Source organism: Trachurus trachurus, assembly GCF_905171665.1.
Source record: "Trachurus trachurus genome assembly, chromosome: 7".
Taxonomy (NCBI): Eukaryota; Metazoa; Chordata; class Actinopteri; order Carangiformes; family Carangidae; genus Trachurus; species Trachurus trachurus.
Window position 1 is genome coordinate 8,794,864 of NC_139901.1, and position 24,692 is coordinate 8,819,555.

Consider the following 24,692-nt stretch of genomic DNA (forward strand, 5'->3'; position numbering starts at 1 on the left):
GCCATGATGGATGGGGAGTTGGAGCTGTAACCTTTGCCTGAGGAGCCAGTCTTTATTGAAACATAATCTGTATTTTAGACTGAACTAACCAGGGTTAAATCCAAATAAGAAAAAAAAAAATTGTGTACCAAAAGACAATCAGCATTTTGTCTTTATATGTTTTTACGAAAATAATTTCATACTAGGTCACAAGGTTGTGTTTTGAATCGGGAATATTGCTTAACTTCAGTATTTTGAAGTATTATGCCGTTCTCTCTCCTCATTGGATAAAGGTTGTAGGATACAAGGAAAGTTTTCTCCTCGGCTCAGAGCAGAGCAGAGTGACTGACAGACCCGTGTTTCAGACCAAACACTCTATATTTAGTGATTGCTGTCGGAAGATATAACTATTTAAGACTTATATTAACACAAACATTCCGCTTACTTCTGCTTTAACACAAATATTCCGCTTACTTCTGCTTTAATGAAATGAATGTGTAAGATTCAACTCGCTCAGTGGTTGAACTTATGGAGGCAGTGCGTTGTTCCACAGATGAAAGCTGTGCAGCCCCCTCACACAGATAATTTAATTGAAGTCAGTGTAGTGGGAGATTTTTCTAAGAGCCCTGTCACTTCATTCCCAAAGCCTTCTAGTCCACAGTGCACATCACTGCATCACACATTGTCAGATTTCCAGGGGAATACAAAACTACATCTGCATTCCACTAAGATGACCCCTGACCTTTCATGGTCATCGTCCAAACGAGTGAACGACAACACAGTTCTCTGATCCTTGCTTCACTCTTCAGAGTGATGCCTTTTTTTTAACCCTGAAGACCTGCAGATCATCAGGCTAGTTTGGCTTGGAAGGCAAGTCAAGTCACATCAGTAAAAATTTACAGCAAGAAAAGTTTTTTGTAGTTGTTGTTGTCAGAGCTGAGAAAGGAGCAGCAGCAGGTGGTGGCTGAGGTCAGAGGGCTGAAACCATGACAGTTGGCCGATCTACTTAGAAAGTGTTGCATGCTAAGCTAATGGTTACTCAACATTAAGTGGGGGCAGTGGGGCCACGTGGATCCTTGTTACCAAGCTGAGTTTAAAAAATACTTTCCAACAAAAACCTGCTTTAAGTTCACAGAGCTGGATCTAAGTGAAGACTTGTTGATTTGTCATATTTCAGGCAACAGATCAGAGTTCTCCCTCGGATTAGAAATGCACTGGCTCACTTTCAAAGTGAGTCGGCCTTTCCTATAAGCCGTCCTCTTGTCTTCCTTTAACCACAGGTTTACTGTGTCAAATGTAGACAGGAGGTCATCTTGCTCTTGTGTCACAACAACACAACCAAGGCACTTAAACAAGGACAGCTGTAATTTTTATCGTTTAACAGCAGCCACAGCTTTAGCAAGTTGAAGGTAATTATGGTATTTACTGTAAACAAACAAAACCACTGTTAAGACCTGTGAAGGTTTTTTTTACCAACACTGCTTTGACACTCTGACAAAGACACGTAGTCAAAGGTTAATAGCAAATTTCCGATTTCTTTTGACCCTGTGAAATGTTTGCACAGACAGCACATCGGCCTCTGGTGTAAAACTCAGACTGTGTACTGTGATTACCCTGTCCTCCGCCTTTTTTCTGCTGTCAGCCGCATTAGGACATTTTAGTGGATCTCTAAAATAATTTCTCATTATCAATCTGTCTGTTACAGAGAAAGCTTGGTGTCCGTGCACTGAGACATCCTGATGCCCATCATGACTCTGCACCTGAGCCTCCTCCTGCTGGGTGAGTTCAAGTTTTGGCTCATTGTTGTTGTCATCTCTGTAGGTGTGCTGTTACATCTCACTCTGTAATATATAAATTATAAAAGTCAAAATAATAGAGTTGAAAACAAATAAATGAAAGGGTTGATAGTAAAAGGGTTAAGGATGGATAGAAATATAACAAAATAAGTGTCATATAATATCATATCATCTAATAATTTCATATCATTTTGAGAAGATCAGTCTTAAATTTTGGATTAAAAGTATTAGTTTCTCCAGGTCCTCTCAGATCCCCTGACAGCCTTTTCTAGCAACATAGACAATATAACATAATGTAATATGCTCCATCACACACACACACACACACACACACACACACACACACACACACACACACACACACACACACACACACACACACACACACACACACTTACACAAAGACACACTGTGTAGGCACACAGAGACCAGACACAGTAAAAAAACTGGGACAGGAAAAACTTAAAGCAGATATCAGCTTCACGGCCGTTTCGGCTAATGCTGCGTTCAAGGCAGGCTTTTGAAACCGTAAGTTACAGCTTCAAGTCACAACTACGACTTGGTAGCGTTCCAGGTAACCCGTAGCTCGTGTTTTTACCATCCTGTTGTCTGTGAAAGTTCCCTATAACGGCCACTCGTAACTTCCGACCCGTGAACTCGTACCAGATCGAACTGGTATGACTTCACAGGAAGGAAAAACACAAAGTACGAGTTTCTTTGAACGCACCATGAGTTAGCAGCCCCCGCCCTTGTCAGGCATCAATTGGTCCTCGTGCTACGTCACCACATTCACGCGCATCCCTTGGCTGCACACACAGCCCTTCATGCCGTTCTCTCTCCTCATTGGATAACACTTGTATCCCACAAGGAAAATTTTCTCCTCGGGTTACAGCAGAGCAGAGTGACGGAGAGACTCGTGTTTAGGCTGAAATACTTCATGTAAGTGATTGCTGACGGAAAATAGGACTATTTAGGACTTATATTAACAAAAACATTCCACTGATATCTGCTTTAATGGAAACACAAACAGACTAACAACAGACAGGTCTGCTTCCAGGCTGTTTGTTCACCTGTGCAAATCAATACGCACATAACTCTACAATTAAATAGATTTCTACCCATTTAAGCCATTAGAAAAAGTGAAAATAGGACATAAATATGTGGTGGTCGGTGTTGATGATGTGGAGGGCTGCTACGAATAAATGAATGTGCAGGAAACACTCCTCTCTTGTTTATTCTTGTTAGACTGTAATGAACTAAACTACATTCAACTGTCATCTTTTAGCTGCCACCATCAGAGAGAGATTAGCTGAGCTACACTGCACCAGAGCTCAGAGTGATAAGACATTTTTATACATCAAAATCTTTAAAGGACTAAAGATAAATGTTGTTTTGAAGCCTCTGTTGCTTATGGAATATTAAAAACCAGTCTCAGCAGAGCAACTTATCGCACTCAGCGTTATCTTTGTGACATTTAGCCTCCCGCAGTGGAGCAGTGTGAGGATGTTGATAGCAGCAGGACACGTCTTTTTACTCAAACCAAATCTCTTCTTGTGTGTCAGTGTGAGTGTCGTGTTGTTGCTGTTGCAGACTCACATCTAAAGGAAATCCTCCCAGACTCCCAGTCCTCTCTCTGTGCATCGTCATCATGGTCTAATCCCTCATTATTTCACGCTCACTAATCACAGGATTGAATTGTGACTGCAGATGTTTGTGGTGGATTGTGTGTACTTGAGAAAACAGGAAGTGAAGGTTTAATTCTCCTTTGCTATGTTGATGCTGCTTTTACAGTAAGTCCTGGCTAAATGATGGGATGGCAGGAAGGGAATGGAGAATAGCAAGAGCGGTGGCCAGCTGATGTGTTGATGCCAGTTCAAACATTTGCTGTCCTTTTTTTAAGCATTTTCAACTTTGGATGCAGTTTTTCCCTTTTATTTGACCGAGACAGTGAGAGCATAGGAATAGATAGGAATGATAGGAAAGTTGGGGAGATAGAAGTACAAGCTGTACTGCATGAGCCAATGGGTGACTCCATGTCTTTACTTTTAAAGAGAGACATTGAAAGTTTTGTCGTTATTATTGTCATCAAATCTCATGGAAAGACCTAAGACCTCCTTCAGACCTTCCCTGTACTGTGGTGCTCATGGTCAAGCCCACATGTTCTGCTTAGGACTTAAATCTTTATAATTGAGTCATAAATATATTCCTAAATTAGAGGAAAAAAATAAGACAAAAGATGACCAGCTGTGAAGAGTATGTATTTTGCCATGGAGATTGTCAGATGCCTGTGAACATTGCAATAACAAATATAATAGGAAACCTAAATACCTCAGTGAGATTAGTGAGAGAAAACTGTGTTGGTGGCTCAGTAACAGACATCAATTTTCAAAAGCAATGCTGGACTGAAAATCCTAATCTGAGATAAGAAGATAATGAAGGCAGATATTATGGAATTATTGAAGTTATAGGCAGGATTTATTTCTCCAATAACAAACAGAAAAATCTCCTTTGACCTCTTTTATATCTTAACAAGAGAGACTTAACAAAATTACCGTAAGTACAGAGAAGTTTGGCTCATGCATTCGCGACTCCCCCCTCATGATGGACAGACAGAACCTCTAAAAAACATCAATTAAACTAATGTAACTTTGATCAGTTTTTTTCCTCCTAATCATCAAACACTTTTAGTCTAATAGGATATGGTACGTTATAATATCTATGTTGCCTGCATCCACTCCTGATTTCCACACGCATAGTGTAGCAGCAGAGGAACTGCTCGGTCTGACTCCTGATGTGGTCACTGAGAGGCAGGTTCGTTGTGTCAGCTCGTAGGATTTAAAAACTCTGTGAGAATCTGGGGTATTTGTGGAATGTGTAGTAAATGACAGGCCACTGACAGCAGAGCTGGGTCTGAGGCAGAGAGGGCCCTCGCACAGGTTAATTGGTGACTGAGGGGCCACACATACACATGGTTCAGGCACAGCCAGAGCAATGTCTTGGTTTAACTGGTGGCTTTTGTTCCATGAATCCAAAAGGACAATCATTAGGTGTATTATACTTCCTTTTACTCACAGGTATCTGGGTCAGTCTCCAAATTAATAATTAACTGATTCAAAAGTGTGCTCACGTGTGTGAGGGTGGAAACTGCCAACTTCAGTAATGGTGAGCTTGATTTGGCAGCACATGTTTGTGAATAGATTAGTGAAAGAATGAATATCTACAAACGTCTGTGCTGTTAGTAATGTGAAGATATATTTTTCTGCAGCTAACTACAGCCCCATTTAGAAAACAGTCTTTCTACGGACGTACACATGCACAGGGACTCATGGACAGCCCGTTCTGAGGCAGCAGAGTGACACACATACAATCATCCAGACACATGTTTATGGTCACATCCAACACCAGGGTGATTGAAAAGGTGATCTCAAGTATTGTTGTGAGTGTTTCTGAAGCTACAGTATTGATCTTTTTGGACACATCCGTCTCAAAAGAGTTTTCGGTAACACTTTACTTGAAGGTATCGTCATAAGAGTGACATGACACTGTCATAAGTTTAGTTTAGTTTAGTATGTTTATTTCGGTCTCATAAAAACAAATACAGTAGACAAATATAAAGGTATAAATACAAAACAAAATAAATCAGAACAAAAACACAACAAGCAAATCAATTTACTTTGACCGAAAAGGTGTAGGCTGAAGCATCAGCTTATTTTGCCTACCCTTCTTAAATTAACATTTTTCGTTCACTCAATTTAAAACATTTTTTACAGAGCAACAACAAAAAGAAAAAAGAAAAAAAAACGCATATTCTACATACAGCAGTTTATAAGCACACTGGTATTTATAAATCAGTTTTATATTTATTAATAATATTATTTTTAAATAACTTTTTGAATCTATTAAGTGTGTTGCACAGTTTGATTTCTAATTCTAGATTATTCCATTGATTGACTCCTGTAATTGATATACATCTTTGTTTCACATTTGTTCGTACTTTTGCTTTTGTATACACATGAGTCCCTCTTAGTTCATATCTACTGGTTCGGGTCTGAAACATCCTCTGGACACCATCTGGAAGCATATTATTTACTTTATACATAATTTGAGCAGTTTTATAGTCCACAAGATCATTAAAGCAGAAGTGAGTGGTCCGGTCGTTTTCGCTAATGCTGCGTTCCAGGCAGGCTTTTGAAATCGTAAATACAGCTTCAAGTCACAACTTACGACTTTGTAGCGTTTCAGGCAACCCACTCGTGTTTTTCCGACCTGTTTTACCGGTGAAAGTCACTATAACGGCCACTCGTAACTTCCGACCGGTGAACTCGTACCAGATTGAATTGGTACCACTTCACGGTCGGAAAAATACGAGTTTCCTTGAACGCACCATAACAGTCACTCGTCCCTACGTCGCCACATTCACGGCGTTCCTTGGCTGCACACACAGCCCTGCATGCCGTTCTCTCTCCTCATTGGATAAAAACTGTAGGATACGATAAATGTTTTCTCTTCGGCTCAGAGCAGAGCAGAGTGACTGACAGACCCGTGTTTCAGTCCAAACACTCTATGTAAGTGATTGCTGTCGGAAGATATAACTATTTAAGACTTATATTAACACAAATATATCACTCACTTCTGCTTTAAATTTCAAGATCTGTAGGTTTATGAAAAATTTGTTTGTTGAGTCTCGATAATCGGCCCTGTTGATTATCCTTATTGCTCTCTTTTGTAATATGAAAATTGGTTTTGTAATTGTTTTATACGCATGCCCCCAGACCTCTATGCAATAAGTAATGTATGGCTCAACAAATGTTCGATACAATAAATGTAATGAGCATTTGTTGAGGATGTATTTTGTTTTATTTAATATTGCAATAGATTTTGATATTTTGTTCTTTATATGATTTATATGTGGTTTCCAACTTAGTTTGTCATCCAAAATAACTCCTAAAAATGTATTTATATTAACTCTTTCTATTTCAATATTATTTATCATAATTTGTATTTGATCTAAATTTTTTCGGTATCCAAATACTATATATTTAGTTTTATTTAAATTTAGTGAGAGCTTATTAATGTCAAACCATCTTTTTATCGTTCCTAGTTCTCTCTCCACTGTGTCCAGAAGGTGCCTCAGATCTTTACCAGAGCAAAGTAAATTGGTGTCATCAGCGAACAAAACAAAATGTAATAACTTGGACACATTACAAATATCATTAATGTACATAATAAATAATTTTGGACCCAGCACAGAACCTTGTGGGACTCCACATGTGATCCTCAACAAGTCAGATTTTTCATTATTTAATTGCACATATTGTTTTCTATTGTCTAAATAATTTTTTTAACGTAACATGTATATGCTATGCCCCTGATCCCATATATTTCCAGCTTCCTCATTAACAAATTATGATCAATGGTGTCAAATGCTTTTCGTAAGTCCATGAACACACCTACTGTGTATTCCTTTTTATCTATTGCTGATGATATTTTTTCTGACACAGTCATGAAGTCATTAAGTGTCATTCGGTTTTTGTAGGGTTAGGTTTAGGGTTAACTGAATGACACTTAATGACAACGTTATGACATTGACATAATGTTTATGACACGTTCATGACTGTGTCATGTCAGTCTTATGACAGTGTCATGTCACTCTTATGACGATACCTTCAAGTAAAGTGTTACCGAGTTTTCTTTAATTTAGGATGTTGTGGAAAACTAGGAACATCCAGCATCAACTCACTGGTGTTTTTTTTGTTTTTTTTAACTAAAACTTAGAATTTTCAAATTTAAGGTCACAAATTTACAAGAAACAATCTTGTATATTTGCTATCTGAGTTTTTGCTCTTGCAAATGTGGGGATTAAACGGTGACAATTGCGTAGGGAACATTTGCTTGTCCCTTAACATCAACCAATCACACCAACCATCTGAGTATTGTTGCTTCCCCTTATGGCCACAATTTACAGCTACTCCCAGCAGGAGAACACTGTGTCGAAGTCATCCAAAACTGGTGCCATAACCATGAGATCAACACCTTTGGTAGAACAGGAGATGGGCAGCATGACTATGCAGCTGACTACACTAACCTTTAGCCTCATCAGAACCATAACCTCACGCAACAAGAACACTTTTTACCCCACCGTTACTGGCCTCATAAACAAAACCAGAGATCCTCTTTCCTGAACACTGTAACATAACCAGACTCTTCTCTGGTCTTTTTAGTCTTGAGTATCGCACTTGTACATAGTTGAGTCACGTTGAGCATTCATTCTTGATCTTTACACAAATACACCAAGTCAAATTCCTTTAAAATGTATTTAAAAAATATATTTAAAAGTCTTTTAAACTCCTTTAAAGTGTTAACCCACTTGAAATGAAAGCCTTTCTGATTCTGATTGTAATCTGCACAAATGATGTGATGTTATCATGTCAACATGGAGCAGAGTCTCAAAGCAAAGTTTCCAACTCCTAGTGTAGAATCGTTGCCATGAGGAAGTGGGGCTGCTACGACAGTCAACTACCCAGTATTAGCATGATTGTCCTTATGATTGTGCTTAGTGGATGTTTGTGCAGGATCCAGCGTTTGGGTCCACTGCACTGACACCTGGAGTGTTTTCTCTAATAAGTAACATTTTCCTCTCTCTCCCTGCATTCCTGTCATAGCACTGTATTGGAACATCTTACTTTGTGTGTCCTATGTGTGTATGTGGTGAACCAGCTGGTGTCAAACAACATCTGCACACAACAACTGGCTGCAGTTCAAGTTGTACATGCCTCTCTGCCCCGCCTTGTTAGTGTCAGTCAGGGTTTTTATGAAAAGGACACATATAAGGGCACATATTATTGTCCCCCACCAGGTTCACTCATGCTACACACCAATTAGTCTGGTTAATGCCAGATTGCACCTCAATTTTATTTGAAAGTATGGGTCTGGGGAAGGTGTATTCACCTCCCACTTCTATGTCTGTAGCCGCAACCCTTGTGTGCTGTACTGTAGATCAAATTGTCTCTGGATGCAATTAGATAGACTTCAAGCTAATCAGAGCAAAGATCCAGATGATGTATGCAGAGCGACAGAAAATGTAATGCTATCTTTTATTCACGTTTTTTTGTGAAAGCTAAAGCTGAGTGAGAGCTCTGTGATGGTTTACATTCACATTGCATGTAAACAAAAGCTTCTCTGTCACCATCGTGTAAAACCTACCTATGTAAAAAAAAAACAACAACAAAAAACGTGTTTGTGATTGGTTCTCCAGTTTTCAGGGAATTGGAGGTTGTTGTTGTTGAAGTGTTGTGTTGAATGAGTTGTTGTTAAATGTTAAAATGGTATGTGTAGCCTAAATATGCTGCCATTCATCTTACAGTGGCAGTGACGTGATCAGTAGTCTTACATGAATGCATAGAGTAGCGAGAAGAAAACACTTACGTTATGCCTTTATTTGATATACAGAGGTAGAAAACCATTAATATTTTTTGATAGGGTAGTTTGAATCAATAGATAGACCTATTAGTTCATGCGGCGGTAGCAATTTTCGACAAAGCAGCAGAAATCGACAGAACACCGGGTAGATTTAAATATAGAGAAATGCAATAAAATTATAGCTGTTAAAACAGCAGTTATTGATTGACCCTCGTTCTTTTCGCCCCATTCAGTGTCAGGAAAGTAACTCACAAATTGCAAAGTGCACTCTAATGTAATGCCTGGTGAGACCAGATCACATGTGCAGCAGCACAGCTCTCTGCTTCTGTACCGGTGCTCCTGCTGTTTCTTCAAAGTTCAGGCAGTAACTACTTCACACACCGACATGAAATGATATGGAAGGTTAGTATGGCCAAAATGATCATCATGTAGTTCATCAGTAGTTGTCATTGAATCTTTATTGTGAACATTAAAATAATAACGTGTACAATGCATCTATGACATAAGGGACCAGAGAGGGACAAGAAACTATCAGAAGAGTAGACAATGAATGCAAAGATGTTTTCTAACTAATAAAGAATGTAATTCCCTACCAGCACAGGCTACTGGAAGATACCAGACACAGTTTTAAGCTTAAGCTGTTTTCCTGCTTGTAGCTCAAAGGACATTTGAGAACAATCAGCCTACCTTAAACATGATGAATGAAGTAAATGTTTGACAATACAATAAATGTTTGCCTAAAAAGTGATGATCAGGCCTTTAAATGCTTAATAATGTTGACATTTTTCAACTCTGCTGACGGTGCTACAATCAGCACGTGAACTGTAAGTTCAAATACACTTATAACACAGTAACAGCAAGAAACGAATGGCATCAGTGCACATTCTGATGTCGTCCTTGCTAGTCGGGGCAGGTGAAGACAGAGTAAAGGATACGTGTCCTGGAGCCCACACAAAGAGGAGGGGTGAACTCCTCTGTCTCAGATGTCCAGATCATCTTTTGAAAAGTAAGGCTGGTTTACATGCGAGCAAGAGCATGGATGATGGCGTGAGCCTTGTAATTAGCAACACAAGCACCATTCTTCTCTGCTTCGGCACAGCCTGACAGATTGGAGAAAGCCATTAGACAAAGAGCCAGAGAGGGAGAGGGGGCATGGACTATAGCAGACATTCCACACACGTGTGGTCTATTTCAAAACACAAACCTCAGTCATTAATTAAACCTGTGGGTAAATTATGACTGCTGAGGGCGACATGTCTAGACAAATGTCTGGATGTTAGTTCTGTCATTCACTAGGGATAATAACTCAAGAGCATCCCTGTGTGAGGATACAGAATCAGGATGGTTCAAAAACTAAGAGCTAAATTAAATTGCTGCAATAACAAAAAAGGTCACATTTTTAATTAAAATATAATTTAAGTCGCAACATGCTGTCTGCACTTCTAGTCCTTTCAGTTACATCCTCTGTATATTGATTTCAAGCTGTTGGGCTCCTGTAATAACATACATTTAGACAGTGCTAGTTATTATTTTTTGTTTTTAAAAATAATATGAAACTAGAGACATCAGTTGGTTGATTTACTACTGCAAAACATAAAAGCACACAACAACTATGGCAGTGTAGCTGGGACTGAAATTTCAAGAATAACATTTTAAGAAAAAAAGAAAAAAAAATCATCATGTATGTAAAACCTGTATTATGGCCATGTTATAGCTCTGACCCAACTGCTGTATACAGTAGGAAACACATAATAAATGCAACTTTTTGAACAGTATCAGACCTTGAAGCTCAGTCACTTAAATCTGCAACTGGAAGATGACTGAATAAGATCTGTAATAGCCATGATGTTATTGTTAAAAATATAAATTTATAGTTTATTTATATTTATATAGGTTTGTTTCATTTGTCGACCAAACTAAAATCTTGATGAAAAAGTAACAAAAAGAAAAAAATCCCATGAAATCTGCCCCTATTATCTGTTTTTTACAATACATTATTTCAAAAAGCAAATGGTTCTGTAAAAGATTCCAACAACGCCACTCTTACAGTAGTTTCTACCTCACAATTAATTTCATGTCAAAATGTTTTATTGATCATAACAATCTAGAACAGCGGCAACATATTTCACTGTATGTTCTCAACATGTGATGTTCATTTCAGATTGTTTGGTTTCTGTGTTGAGATTGTGCCATAAAAGATCTCTGTTAAAATTGCCTCCTCTCCTTTTTCAAATCAGTCAGTTTGATGCACAGCTCTTGTCTCCCTTCTAGAACTGGAGTCAACTGATTTTCTCATTGTACCTTATAATCTAAAGTACAAATACTGGCTGTGAAATGTGTGTGTGTACTCAATGGTGCCTCATGGGGCAGCTGACTTGACCAGTGACTGAACCCGTTGTGCAATCTCATACCTGTAAAGTGAGTTCAGGTGAAACCCATTCACAGCTTTCAATCCATTTCTGTATTCTTAAAGGGGGCTGGTTGAGGAGGAGGAGGAGGAGGGTTACGCTGGTGTTATTTTCAGATAAATATGGGCAGGTTTGTACCTTTTTTGCTCATCCTATGTTGACTTAAAACAGACATTTTGTAATTTACCATATCAAGATCCACCATATTCCCCCATGACACCGTGCTTCATGCACAGTCTTGTGTCTGGCTGTGTTACATCCTTGGGTTTCCGAGTTGCAGCTCTGAGCTCGGCCTCATGTGTAATGTTTGGTCAGGGTGTGTTTGATCTTTATCTACAGTCCATAGGTTTAACTACCAGACCCATTTATGTGCAGCTCTGCAAGTGCACACCTGCCAGTACAGCTTGTGTAAATTGGTGTCTATTGTGCCTCTTTGAATTTGCAGTGCAGCAGGTTAATGCAGTTCAATAACATTAGAGGCTGATTGTGTTGTCTGATGTACTGTATTTCCTGGCAGAGATATCAGGACACTAATGCTAACGGTGCCAGCCAGGCATTGTTAATGCTTCACAGGAATTCAGAAAATCTGCCTCTGTTAAATCTTTTACTTGAACTGGAGCCAAGACATTTGTACACACACACACACACACACACACACACACACACACACACACACACACACACACACACACACACACACACACACACACACACACACACACAGACTTGTGTATGTGTGTGTGTGTGTGTGTGTGTGTGTGTGTGTGTGTGTGTGTGTGTGTGTGTGTGTGTGTGTGCCTGAACTTGTAAATGCTACATAGTCAGGAGTCAGGACCAACAGTGTTTTCCTAACAGAGTGAGGTTATTTTGGCCGGTCTACACTTTCCAAAACGCTATACAATTTCAACCTTGAGAGTTTAGACTTCATTTTAGAATTAGGGTTATAGAGGAGCTGGAAAGGCATTATGTTAATGAGTGTCCTCATAAGTAAAGAAAACATTTTTTTTTTTAGATCATGACACACTGACACTACTGACACAAGTACAGCCCAAGTGGCGATGAGCTGCTATGTATAAAAAAGGTGGTTACTGCAGATGCAACACACAGATCAATGTGTCATGTTTCTCGTTGTCTCTTTGTCTTCCCTCTGAATCATGAAATGGTTCACTGGGATGATTATGTCTGACTGAAGGGAGTAATCTAACAGTTATTTTGCTGTGCTGTACAATGCGAGCCTCAACAAATGTCTTGAGGAAAACGAATCATCCTCATAAAAGAGAACCAGATAAAAACCACACAAGAACTTATGTGACCGATGTTGTTCTGACCTGCCCTGAGTGGGTTCTGAACCCGGGTCTCCCACACCGTGGGCGATGATGCTAATCATTTCGCCAAGAGGTCAATGACCACTTGGCAAGTGGGTTAGCTTGTCTTTATGGGCGAGTGAGTTTAACTTCAGTACCACTAACCACCACACCGCTCACTTCTCCTCACTGGTACCTCGTGACTGTGGCTATACTCGCGGACCTCCGTTACACTTATTAAATTCAATACAGTTTTATTGTAGATTGGTAAATAATAATATTAAGCATTGTCTCGAAGACCTGTGCGTGGTCAGGTAAAGGACTTTTGAAGATTTGGGGGGAAGAGGATGCTTTTAATTCCACTTCAAACCATCCATTTCTTTCCCATCATGCCCCGACACGCTGCTGCTCTGTTTTCTGTAGATCACCAGGATAAAAGACCCGCATAACATATCTCAAAACACATTGCTCTGTGTACTACTGATTATGGAGCCTCTGTTTTTTTGTTTTGTTTTGTTTTGTTTTGTTTTCAGGCAGTCACATTCTCACATTTTGTACTCCTCTCTGTGTGGATTTACATTCGTCAGATGTTTCACATCACAGGCTCTGATGGTTGGTTTGTGATGAAAGTAAAATGTCAAACCTTGATAAGTGTCCTGACTAAACTGTCTCTTCAGTCTCGATCACTGAACCCTCATCTAAACCTCTTCACTTAGTCCACCCACAAAGATTTTCTTTCAGTTTCCCTTCACCATAATTCATTTTATTGTCTTTCTCTGCTCCCGTCACGCTCTCTCTTTCTCTCTCTCTCTCTTCTATCCCTTATGAGGCCCATTATTCAGAGTCACTGATGCAGAAAGTGAGTTTACAGGGGTGAGGGGGAGAGTTTTGCGGGAACAAGACCAGATCATTTTAGAGAGTTATGGTTTGGTGTGTTTCTTACACACTCACATCTATTAAGGCGATCACTTTCTGGGATGTCAGACAATGTCTAAAACTGCCTTTCCCCTTTTTAATTCATCTTGTAATGTTGAAAATTTGTCTGCATATCCTACAAGCAGTCTGTAGAGAGACGTGAAATTTCTACACTGATTTGATTTGTAGCAAAGAAAAACACACTACACTACTTTCTAGATGTAACTTTGTAACTAAGTCACACGAGACTAAGACCGGATTTGCTAGTGTACAATCAGGTGTGTATTCATACAACCACTTTTTTCAAATAATCTGTCTCTCTCTGTTTCCATCCTCCTCCAGCTCTCGGTGCATGGGCACAAGAGTTCCCATCAGGCCCTCAAGGCTGCACAGAGGGAAGCTGTTACCCTGCCACAGGGAACCTACTGATTGGCCGGGCTGTCAACCTGACTGCCACCTCCACCTGTGGCCTGAATGGACCAGAGCACTACTGCATTGTCAGCCACCTGCAGGTCAGAACTGAATTATACACAGAGCCAAAGTGGTAGTTAATGGGCTCTTTGCACAGCTCCACTACTTTCTGAACTTTGTGACTATTCAGACACACTGGATTAATCAGGTTGTCCAATAATGTAAGACAGGAAATCAAGGAGGAAGTATAGTGGAGCTGTGTAAAGAGCCCATTAGTATAAGATTTAAATGGATTTAAAACCAACATTGATTAGGCTACGTGCATTCAAAAGATCAGTTGGACAATCATTTCTCCTGTGCAATTTCCTGCTGACAGTTCTTTTTTTATACATCGCTGTATTATCTCATAATGAGCCAATTCTCTGCAACTTTAAACTTCTGCTATTATAAAGTTTCTCGCCTGCCTGCTCTCTCTCAGCACCTCGCCCTTCCCCTCCCCGCGCAACAATACATGCCCCCCTGCAGTGGGTGCAAGTGAAAAAGCTGGACAGTTTGTTTGTTCTCTTTCACCGCTTTCATCAATCCTCTTCCTTCGTTCCCTCCCCACTTTTCCATTTTCTTTTGTTCATCTATCTGTTTGTTGTCACCTGGTTTCCATGAGCAATCCCACCAGGTGTGGACACACCCTCGTCACACAGACTCACTCACTTTAACTCCTTTTTATTAGCATTTTGTGAACCTATATTTACTGTTTTTATACAATGCAAATAACATGCAAAAGGAGGTAATCAAATATGGGAGAGCAATAAGTGGGGGTTTGAACTAAGATTTTATAAAATAAGAGATCTTCCTCACAGTCATGAGACACATATATAATAATAATAAATTTATTTGTAGAGCACTTTCAATCAAAGTGCTTTACAGAGATTAAAAACAATCAGGAGCACAATCAGTTACATTATAGTTACATCAAAACATTAAAAACAATCGCAATGGAAATAAGAACAATTTAGACAAAACAATACATACAAATTAAGAATAATAAACAACAGAGAAGAGATGTGTTTTCAGTTTTGATTTGAAGACATCAACAGAGCAAGCCAGTCTAATGTCTTGTGGAAGACTATTCCAAAGTACTGGCGCGCGGAAAGAAAAGGCCCGCTCCCCGAAACCTTTCTTATTAACCTTCGGGACGCTAAGAAGGCCGGTTCCCTGGGAACGTAGGGAGCATGCAGGCTCATAAAGAACAACCAAATCAGTCAGGTAGGCAGGTGCAAGACCGTTCACTATTTTGTATGTGAGTAACAGTACCTTAAAGTCAGCTCTGGCTTGCACCGGGAGCCAGTGGAGGGAGGCCAGCACAGGACTAATGTGCTCGTATCTAGATGAACCAGTCAGAATACGAGCTGCTGCGTTCTGCACCATCTGCAGGCTGCGGACAGATTTCTTCGGCAGCCCCGACAGAAGGACATTACAGTAATCCAACCTTGATGTAACAAATGCATGTACGAGGGCCTCAGCATCTTTAAGAGACAGAATAGAGCGAATCTTCGCGATCCTTCTTAGATGGAAAAAGGCAACACGTGCCACTTCCTTTATGTGAAGATCAAAAGAGAGGGAACGATCGAAAAGTACACCAAGATTTTTTACTCTGTCCTTGCCATGAATAGCATAATCATCAAGAGACAGAGACAGAGAGAGCTGGTCCAGCTGATGATTAGATGACGCTGGTCCAATAAGAATCATTTCAGTTTTAGTTGAATTTAGTAATAGAAAGTTAGCTGACAACCAGTCCCTCACGGCAGCCAAGCAGGTATTTAGTCTGTTCAAACCAGCTCCATTTCTGGTTGTAACAGGTAGGAAAATTTGTAAATCGTCAGCATAAAGGTGAAATGATAGTCCAAAAGAGCGAATGATGTGACCCAATGGTGTCAGATACATTGAAAATAATAGTGGGCCTAAGACAGAACCCTGTGGGACACCATGCCTAACAGGGAAAGACTCTGAGAAATTATTATTGTAAGCAACACGTTGAGATCTATCTGTCAGGTAGGAACCTAACCACTTGATCACCTGTCCCGATAGACCGAAATGGGTTTTGAGCCTGTCCAGGAGTATGCAATGGTCCACAGTGTCAAACGCTGAACTCAGGTCCAATAGTACTAGAACAGTAGTTAGATTTGAGTCAGCGGCCAGTAAGAGGTCGTTAGCCACCTTAGTAAGTGCTGTATATGTGTCCAATGTTAAGTGTCCTGTGGAAAACAGGGGTGTAAGGTTTTCTGAGAGTTGGTGAGGTTTGAGATTCATCCTTGATAAGAATCTTTCTGATTAGAAAATAATTTTAAATAAAATTAAAAAAGAGAAAAATTATTCATTAGAAATCTTTACAATGGCTTAATGTGAAAAATGACATCCAGATTGAGCTCCACTTTATAAAGTCTGTGCAAAATGGAAGTTTTTTTAAAAGCACACCTTGACCTCCACACTTTATCACACAGTGTTTACTGTTTAAAAAACTGTTTCCACTATCCAACCTTACCTGAGGGTGGAGTTTGAATAGTGTAGCCTACTTAAACACAGAGTCTAGAGGTTTCTAATGACTTCCAGTGTGAGCCACCCCACTTTCAGCATTATAAAATAAACAGACACAGACTTGTTCTTGGCTCTCAGTCAAATCAGTAGGACCAAGTGCTGTTCCACTCAGTTTTCAGCTCCTCTTCTCGCTCTGCTTCTTCACAACGTGACCCCTGACATGTTGCATCCGTACACAACACACATTTCCATGCAACCACATGTGTGTGCCTGCACCTCCGTAGCCTCAGGGCAGGAGTATACAACAAGTGTCAACACTCAGGTGAACATGACTGACGTCCTCTGATTGGTGAGAGGCCCCTCCACTACTGCAGGGGGGCTGGATGTGGTGACGACCTGTCTTCCCATGTATCCAGGTACAGATTGCCGCTGTTCTGTCAGACGTTTCTTCAGAGGCCCACACCGAACATTTGTCTCGCAGCTTTTAAACGTCAAGAAGTTCATCAATCATGTGTGTGAGACCCAGGTTGTGTTTTTGTTCCTGGTGAGTGGGGATTGTGCATTGGTCCGTACTCGGTAGACTCACCTGGTTGTGTAGAACGAAATCTTTAAAGGGATAGTTCAGGTTTTTTTTTTTGTGATCAAATGTTTATTGGGATTTTAAGGACATCATTACATTCAACAGCACATAAATAAAATAAATATATATATATATACATACACCCGATTTTTAGGTTAGAATTAGGGTTTGGAGATCTGACTGAAAGCAGTGGACTATTGGAGCTATCAAGGTCAAAGGTAAAAGTTTATTCATATAGCAGATTTCAGGTGATGCACAAGCTTACAATTCAACATAAAGTAAACATTATGAAATAACACTAAAACATACAAAAAACTCACAAAAAAAGAGAATGCTTTCACAAATGAGTTGTACATCAGCACAGCAGCTGGTTGGATTTCTACCTGGGAGCACTTTAATCAGAATCTACTGCAGATAATGTATTGTACCTGTTATGAATGACCTTATACAAGCTCACATCAAAAACCCTGAAGAGGGGCAAAGTTATGTCAAAGGAAAGTGAGGAGAGAGGTGGCAGTGGAGGGAGAAATGAGATATGAACAACGGAAAAAGCACCAGAGCTGGAACTGAGGTGGAACTGTATGAGGTCGTTGGGTGTTTTTTGTAAAGCTGCCCTAGTAGTGTGACAAAGAAGTCTTACTTACACCACCAGTGTGTTGTTGGAGCAGAAAGCCTTATAGCTGAGCTGACCAGGCTTGACTAATGGGAGATAAATAGGAGCTCAGAGGAGGGAGGGAGTCTGAACCACACAAGTTTACACCAACTCAAGCTACAGTGTCTTTTAAAGAGACAATGAATAGGAATCAGACTTATTTTATTCATGTGAAACCAGGAAGTCAAAGTTTTTTTTTGCTGCCTCCTGTTCCTTAGCAACGACTGAAGTTTTGTTCTTGGACCTGTAAACCAGTCGTCTCTAATGAAGTCACAGGATGGAGGAAGCAGTGCCCTTTTCAGCAGGGAGGACTCTGAGATGAGGGTGGTGAGATGTATGCTGGGATTGATTGGGGGGGTGCGGGGGGTGAAGAAGGCAAGCATGCATGTTAAAAAGCACACGCCCTCTTACATGTATGGATGTAAAAGTGGGCGTGTGTGCGCATGTGGTCACGCACATCCACGTCGTCCAGCACGCTTTGGGCATTTCTTTTCAGCGAATCTCTTTAACAGCCATGTTGTTGTTAGCAGCTTAATCACCCCTGACAACAACCTAATTAAGAAACGCTGCCCTGGAATCTGCTGGCTTTCTGCGCCAACTCACCCTTATCTCCCTCTGTCTCCCTCCCTGTTCCCCACTCGAATACACCCCCCACACCCCCTTTTTTTTTTACACTCACAGCGTTTCCCTCGCTCCCTGTCGACCCCCTTCTTTGTCCTTCACCCTGGCTGGTGGTGTGTGGGACCGCTCTCCTCCACATACACACTTATCTCACCTGTGTCTTTCTCTTCCTCTCTCCAACCGCCCTCCAACTTTTCAAGTGCGTCCCATTCATCCACCCTCGCACTCCTGGCCTTGGCCCCACATTGTTGTATCTTTCCCAGGCTCTTTGCCTTTTCACTCCTCCACCTCCTCTTCTGCTGCTCTGCCTGGTCACTGACCATGTTGACATGCACAGCAGTGCTGCGATATAAACCAAATAAAACCAGATTACCAATAGGACACTGCCATGTAAACAGCAGTTTCTGATCACCTCAGATGGAATGAGGTCATATCTGGAAAAATCATAATATGATATCATTTGTATTATGACTTGTATTGTATTAGAGTATTCTGATCTTAGTCACATTGTTGACACACATGCAAATATACCTTACTGTGCGTTCAAGCGATACACGCAATGAGGCGATGGATGCTTCATTGCGTTGCGCTTATCGGCCGAAACACATCACCCAAAGCGACATCACGTCATTTACATTGATTTTGAATGGAAGCTTGTGGCGTTCATTGCCTCCCATCGCGTTTGGTGTGAGTGCCGCCATGTTGGCTCGACAAGCTATCATCGTCTTGCTGCCCCCTCCACCGTTCTGTGATTGGCTCCCTCGTTGAGGAAGGAATTGGGTCCATGGTTTCCAGGCTGACTTGCAGAGCGAATAAAATCACACGCAAGGCAGCATGGGTAAACCCAGGCTAGACTCCACCAACTCCAGGCTAATCAAGACGCAGGCAGCAAGGTGGGTCGTGTGTGGGGCACCAAGACTTTGATTCATGCTGGTTTGTGATAAGCATATGCTCTCCCAGCTGTCACTCAAAGCAGCCACGCATCTTAATTACTCCATCTCCCCCACTGTCATCCTTACTCCCATACTCTTCCCTCCTCTTCCTTTTCCCCCTCTTTTTACTCCATGCGTTTCTTTCCTCTGATCTACTTTTAAGTCTTTTTCACTAGCAGTGACACAGTCCAAGCCCCTCTGGCATCAGTCGCACCAACAGTGGTGACCGGAGATTCATGTGCCACATGAATTAATGTGGCACATTAGCCACATTAATTCATGTCGAGAGATGAAAGCTCTGATGGGAGGAAACGACTCCATCACAGCAGCTTGACTAAAAATAAAATATGTACAAGACACAACCTGTGGAGAGGAAACATAGGCGAGCAGGATCTGATTGATCTGTTTCCACCAGGCACTGGAGGTCTTTTAATTGATACCCACAGGGCTTGTTACATAGTTGGTTCATTGATTTGTCCTTCTTTGGTACAAATATGAAACTGATTAATGCAGTATATATATCTATTAGTATTTAAATGATCCCTTGATGTTTCCTGCACAGGAGTCGGACAAGTGTTTTGAGTGTAACTCGCAGCACCACTACGACCCGTACCGCCACAGGAACAGCCATCGCATTGAAAACGTCATCTACCTCACGGACAGGAACGGAGACAACACCTGGTGGCAGTCTGTCAACGGTCAGTGTGTGTGACCTCAATAACACAAGAACACAATCATATTTGTTTATTCATCAACCACAAAATCAACAGGGAGTCTGTATCAGATTACTGGAGGGATGCAGCTGCAATGAAGTGATATTAAAAAGAGAAATATAATATAATACTATATATGCTATGTAAATACTACTATATGATGGCTGATTAAAATGTTGACTCTCAGTTAATCACATGACAATCCATAGTAAATCAGGGATAATCGTTATTTTATCACTCATTTTTTAATTTTCAAAATTAGTTCAAAGGGATATTTTCTAGTGTTTAATTAACACACTCAGTCACTTTTACAGTCGTATATCTTAAAATAATACTGTGTATTATTTTAAAGAAATCTAATATTACAGTATTAAAAATGATAGTTATATTTCAAATTAATATATTGTATTGAATAAAATTAAGCAAACAAATCATACATATTCTACTGTAATAATAATAATATTACAAAATTATTATCATATAAGTTTATACTATATTCCTATAAGCTATATTACCATTACATTGGCAGGATATATACAACATATTTGTTTTTTTGGTTTTAAGTTATGTTTTATTCCTCATAGAAGGAATAAAATATATAATGTTACATCATATATTAAGGGCCAGACAGCCGATGTGGTTGGGACCCTGTTGTTTTCTTGTAATTTTTTTTTTCTGGAGCTAAATCTATGATTAAATAGGACAAATACTGCGAGACTGATGATGTCTCTCTAAGGAGACACAAAGACACAAAGAAAGTGGAGAGGTTGAAGCAGACCAACGTGAGGAGAGGAGGTCTGTGGCTGAAACATGAAGCTGAGACTCTGGCTGACAGTTGTTTCCTTTACAGGACAGGAGAATGTGAGCATCAGACTGAACCTGGAGGCCGAATTCCACTTCACTCACCTCATCATGAAGTTTAAGGTGCGTATACGTGTGTGTGTGTCAGTGTGCACTGTTGGAAATACGACATGTGCTGAAGCATGTCGGGATACTCGCCCCCCTCTCTGTTTGTTGTGTACACTTCGAAATATGGCAGCTGAATTCCATCAGGCCTGAATCCATCACCGTGCTGTTAGTAACACAAACATTAAACAGGAGATAAGTTGCTCTGACAAGCTGCTTATCCCTGCATCTTGTTATCACAGACCTGAGTGTAATTTCTCACATAGTCCACAGCTCAGCCCCTCTCTCTCTCTCTCTCTCTCTCTATGTCCCTCTCATCTCCTCAGACTTTCCGACCTGCAGCCATGATCATCGAGCGATCGGCTGATTTCGGACGCACGTGGCGCCCCTATCGCTACTTTGCATCAAACTGCACCAGGACGTTCCCTGGCGTCCCGCACAACGGCCTGCACCACATCAACGACATCATCTGTGAAGAGCGCTACTCCGACATCGAGCCCTCCACAAACGGAGAGGTGAGAGTCTGAGAATACTCAATAAGAATGAAACAGTGAGGGCATGTTGTAGGATAAGGTGCAGAAGTGTAGGACTTTCCTATTCCTATTGTCTGTTGAATGAATGTGAGAAATGTGATGAAAAACCCAATTTATTGCAAATAGAAAAAGAAAACACTGCACAAAGCTCCTGAAATTTCAGACTTTCACTCATTACCTGATGAATGTCATACTCCTGATCGAAACGTTGCTTTAATAAAATAAATGAGAGTGAGACAGTGTGCGGGAGCTTCTTCAAAAATTTTGCATTTTGGGTTATGCCCTCCTCCTACACACCTGCATCTTCAGGTGTGCTGAGACCGTTTTCTTTCTCTAGGAGACTTTCACTCATTAAAACCCACAGCTGTCTGCACAGACCTCTTAGTTAAAGCAGATATCAGTGGAATGTTTTTGTTAATATAAGTCCTAAATAGTCCTATTTTCCGTCAGCAATCACTTACATGAAGTATTTCAGCCTAAACATGAGTCTCTCCGTCACTCTGCTCTGCTGTAACCCGAGGAGAAAATTTTCCTTGTGGGATACAAGTGTTATCCAATGAGGAGAGAGAACGGCATGAAGGGCTGTGTGTGCAGCCAAGGGATGCGCGTGAATGTGGTGACGTAGCACGAGGACCAATTGATGCCTGACAAGGGCGGGGGCTGCTAACTCATGGTGCGTTCAAAGAAACTCGTACTTTGTGTTTTTCCTTCCTGTGAAGTCATACCAGTTCGATCTGGTACGAGTTCACGGGTCGGAAGTTACGAGTGGCCGTTATAGGGAACTTTCACAGACAACAGGATGGTAAAAACACGAGCTACGGGTTACCTGGAACGCTACCAAGTCGTAGTTGTGACTTGAAGCTGTAACTTACGGTTTCAAAAGCCTGCCTTGAACGCAGCATTAGCCGAAACGGCCGTGAAGCTGATATCTGCTTTAACACAGCAAATTGAAACAAACTCCCTTGGGGCGGTTAGGGTTAACACATGTTGTTTTAATGCAGATTTTACTTTTAATTGGGCTACTTTTGAATTGACTCATAACAGCTGTTGTATTCATCATTTAATTCACCGAACTAATTCTACATGAATGCAGCTGTTTTCTGCCCAACACCTGTTTTTGTCAGATATAATTCTCTTTAATCAGAGAATCTAATGGGTTTTTTCTCGATCTGAAAAATGTCTCTTCTGATCTCAAGGTCATTTATAAAGTTTTGGATCCTGCCATTCATGTTAAGGATCCCTACAGCTTGGACATCCAAGGTCAGTGAAGACTGCCGCCTCTGAATATGGACCACTAACAGCACCACATCAGCAGCACAGCAGTGTGTTGCAGATGATTGTTGTTAAACTACAAACTTTTCAAACATATCATAAGTTCTGAACTGACCTCTGTTTGAGACAACCAGTTTGTTTTCTCTTGTTTGATGAATGCTGTCCTCCTCTTCTTTTATATTTTCTTCATCAACCTTAATCTGTATAATCTTTTCTGTCTCAACTGGGTGCGAAATATGTAAATGATCCCACACTGATAACAAAATGCCAAAACACACAGATCAGAGCATCAAAAATCTCTTTTTCTCCTTTCCAGAACTTTTGCGTATCACCAACCTGCGCATCAACTTCACCAAGCTCAACACTCTGGGAGACGACCTGCTGGACCGACGCTTCGACGTCCTGCAGAAATATTATTACGCCATCTACGAGCTGGTGGTCAGAGGAAGCTGCTTCTGTTACGGCCACGCCTCAGAGTGCGCCCCGGTGCCAGGGGTCGACGCCCGAGAGAACGGCATGGTGAGTTCAAGGACCAGACCAGACAACATCACAGAAAAATATTTACTGTGTGTAACACTGTGGGAATAAACAGAAGCTGATCCTGGTGCAAGCTTGTTCAATACTGGTTGTCATGTCATTACTGGAAAAGCCCACATTGACGTTTATGTTGATGTCTTTGCTGCTTTCTGATTGGTCAGATCCACGGTCGGTGTGTATGCAAACATAATACAGAGGGACTGAACTGTGAGCGCTGCCGAGACTTCCACAATGACCTGCCATGGAGACCAGCTGAGGCAGATAATCCACACACCTGCAGAGGTGGAGCACTCATAAGCACGCACGCACACACACACACACACACACACACACACACACACACACACACACACACACACACACACACATGGCCTCATCAAATTCTAATGAGAGCATGAACTGTGTTATGTTTATTCACCTTGAAAGTGCTGCTTGTTTGAGTGTGAAGAGTTTCTCTGAAGGATTTCAAACATATCTCCCACCTGTCTGACATTCACAATAACAAGGCCACACAAGACACACACATGCATGGACATCACAGGCAGTACAGGTAGAGGCAGAAATATGATTATATATATATATATATATTGATCTGTGCAACAGTGTACTAAACACAGTGTGTTGCATGTGCAGTAACCACCTTTTTTAAACATATCACCTCATCACTTCTTGTGCTATACTTGTGCATGTAGCGTATCATGGTATAAAAAATGAACTCATAAAAGCAGCTTATTTCAAAATTGGAACAGATGAAAACATGATTTTCACTCTCTCCTGCAACCTTGGGACCATGTGTACTGAAATATGATGTTTAGGATAATGATTTTCCAGATCTTGTTTTCTGCTGTTGTATACAGTATAGCTATGCATCTGTAGATTTTGTAAAGTGTAAGTGTAAAAGACGATGTGAGGAGCTGTCGTGCCCTGGCGTTTGGTGACCGCTCTGTTTGCCTTCTTTTTCCCAGAGTGTAACTGCAACAGCCACTCAAGCCAGTGTCACTTTGACATGGCGGTGTATCTGGCCACGGGTAACGCCAGCGGAGGCGTGTGCGACGACTGTCTGCACAACACCATGGGACGCAACTGTGAGATGTGTAAACCGTTCTACTACCAGGACCCTGTGAGGGATATCAGAGACCCACGGGTTTGTGTCGGTGAGTCATTTCTTTATTTTGCCTGAAA

The 24,692-nt window shown here is 40.9% G+C and overlaps 1 protein-coding gene across 1 annotated transcript in view; it reads left to right on the plus strand.

The window, feature by feature from the left end:
- The window catches only part of lamb2l (laminin, beta 2-like), a 59,468-nt gene that overhangs the window by 12,473 nt on the left and 22,303 nt on the right, over positions 1-24,692 (plus strand). The window contains exons 2-10 of the mRNA XM_083975425.1: positions 1,685-1,758; positions 14,164-14,333; positions 20,112-20,247; positions 21,113-21,186; positions 21,495-21,683; positions 22,898-22,961; positions 23,290-23,492; positions 23,672-23,792; positions 24,476-24,664. Coding sequence (XP_083831551.1) covers positions 1,719-1,758; positions 14,164-14,333; positions 20,112-20,247; positions 21,113-21,186; positions 21,495-21,683; positions 22,898-22,961; positions 23,290-23,492; positions 23,672-23,792; positions 24,476-24,664 — 1,186 coding nt within the window. The 5' untranslated portion in view covers positions 1,685-1,718. The remainder of the gene's footprint in view (positions 1-1,684; positions 1,759-14,163; positions 14,334-20,111; positions 20,248-21,112; positions 21,187-21,494; positions 21,684-22,897; positions 22,962-23,289; positions 23,493-23,671; positions 23,793-24,475; positions 24,665-24,692) is intronic.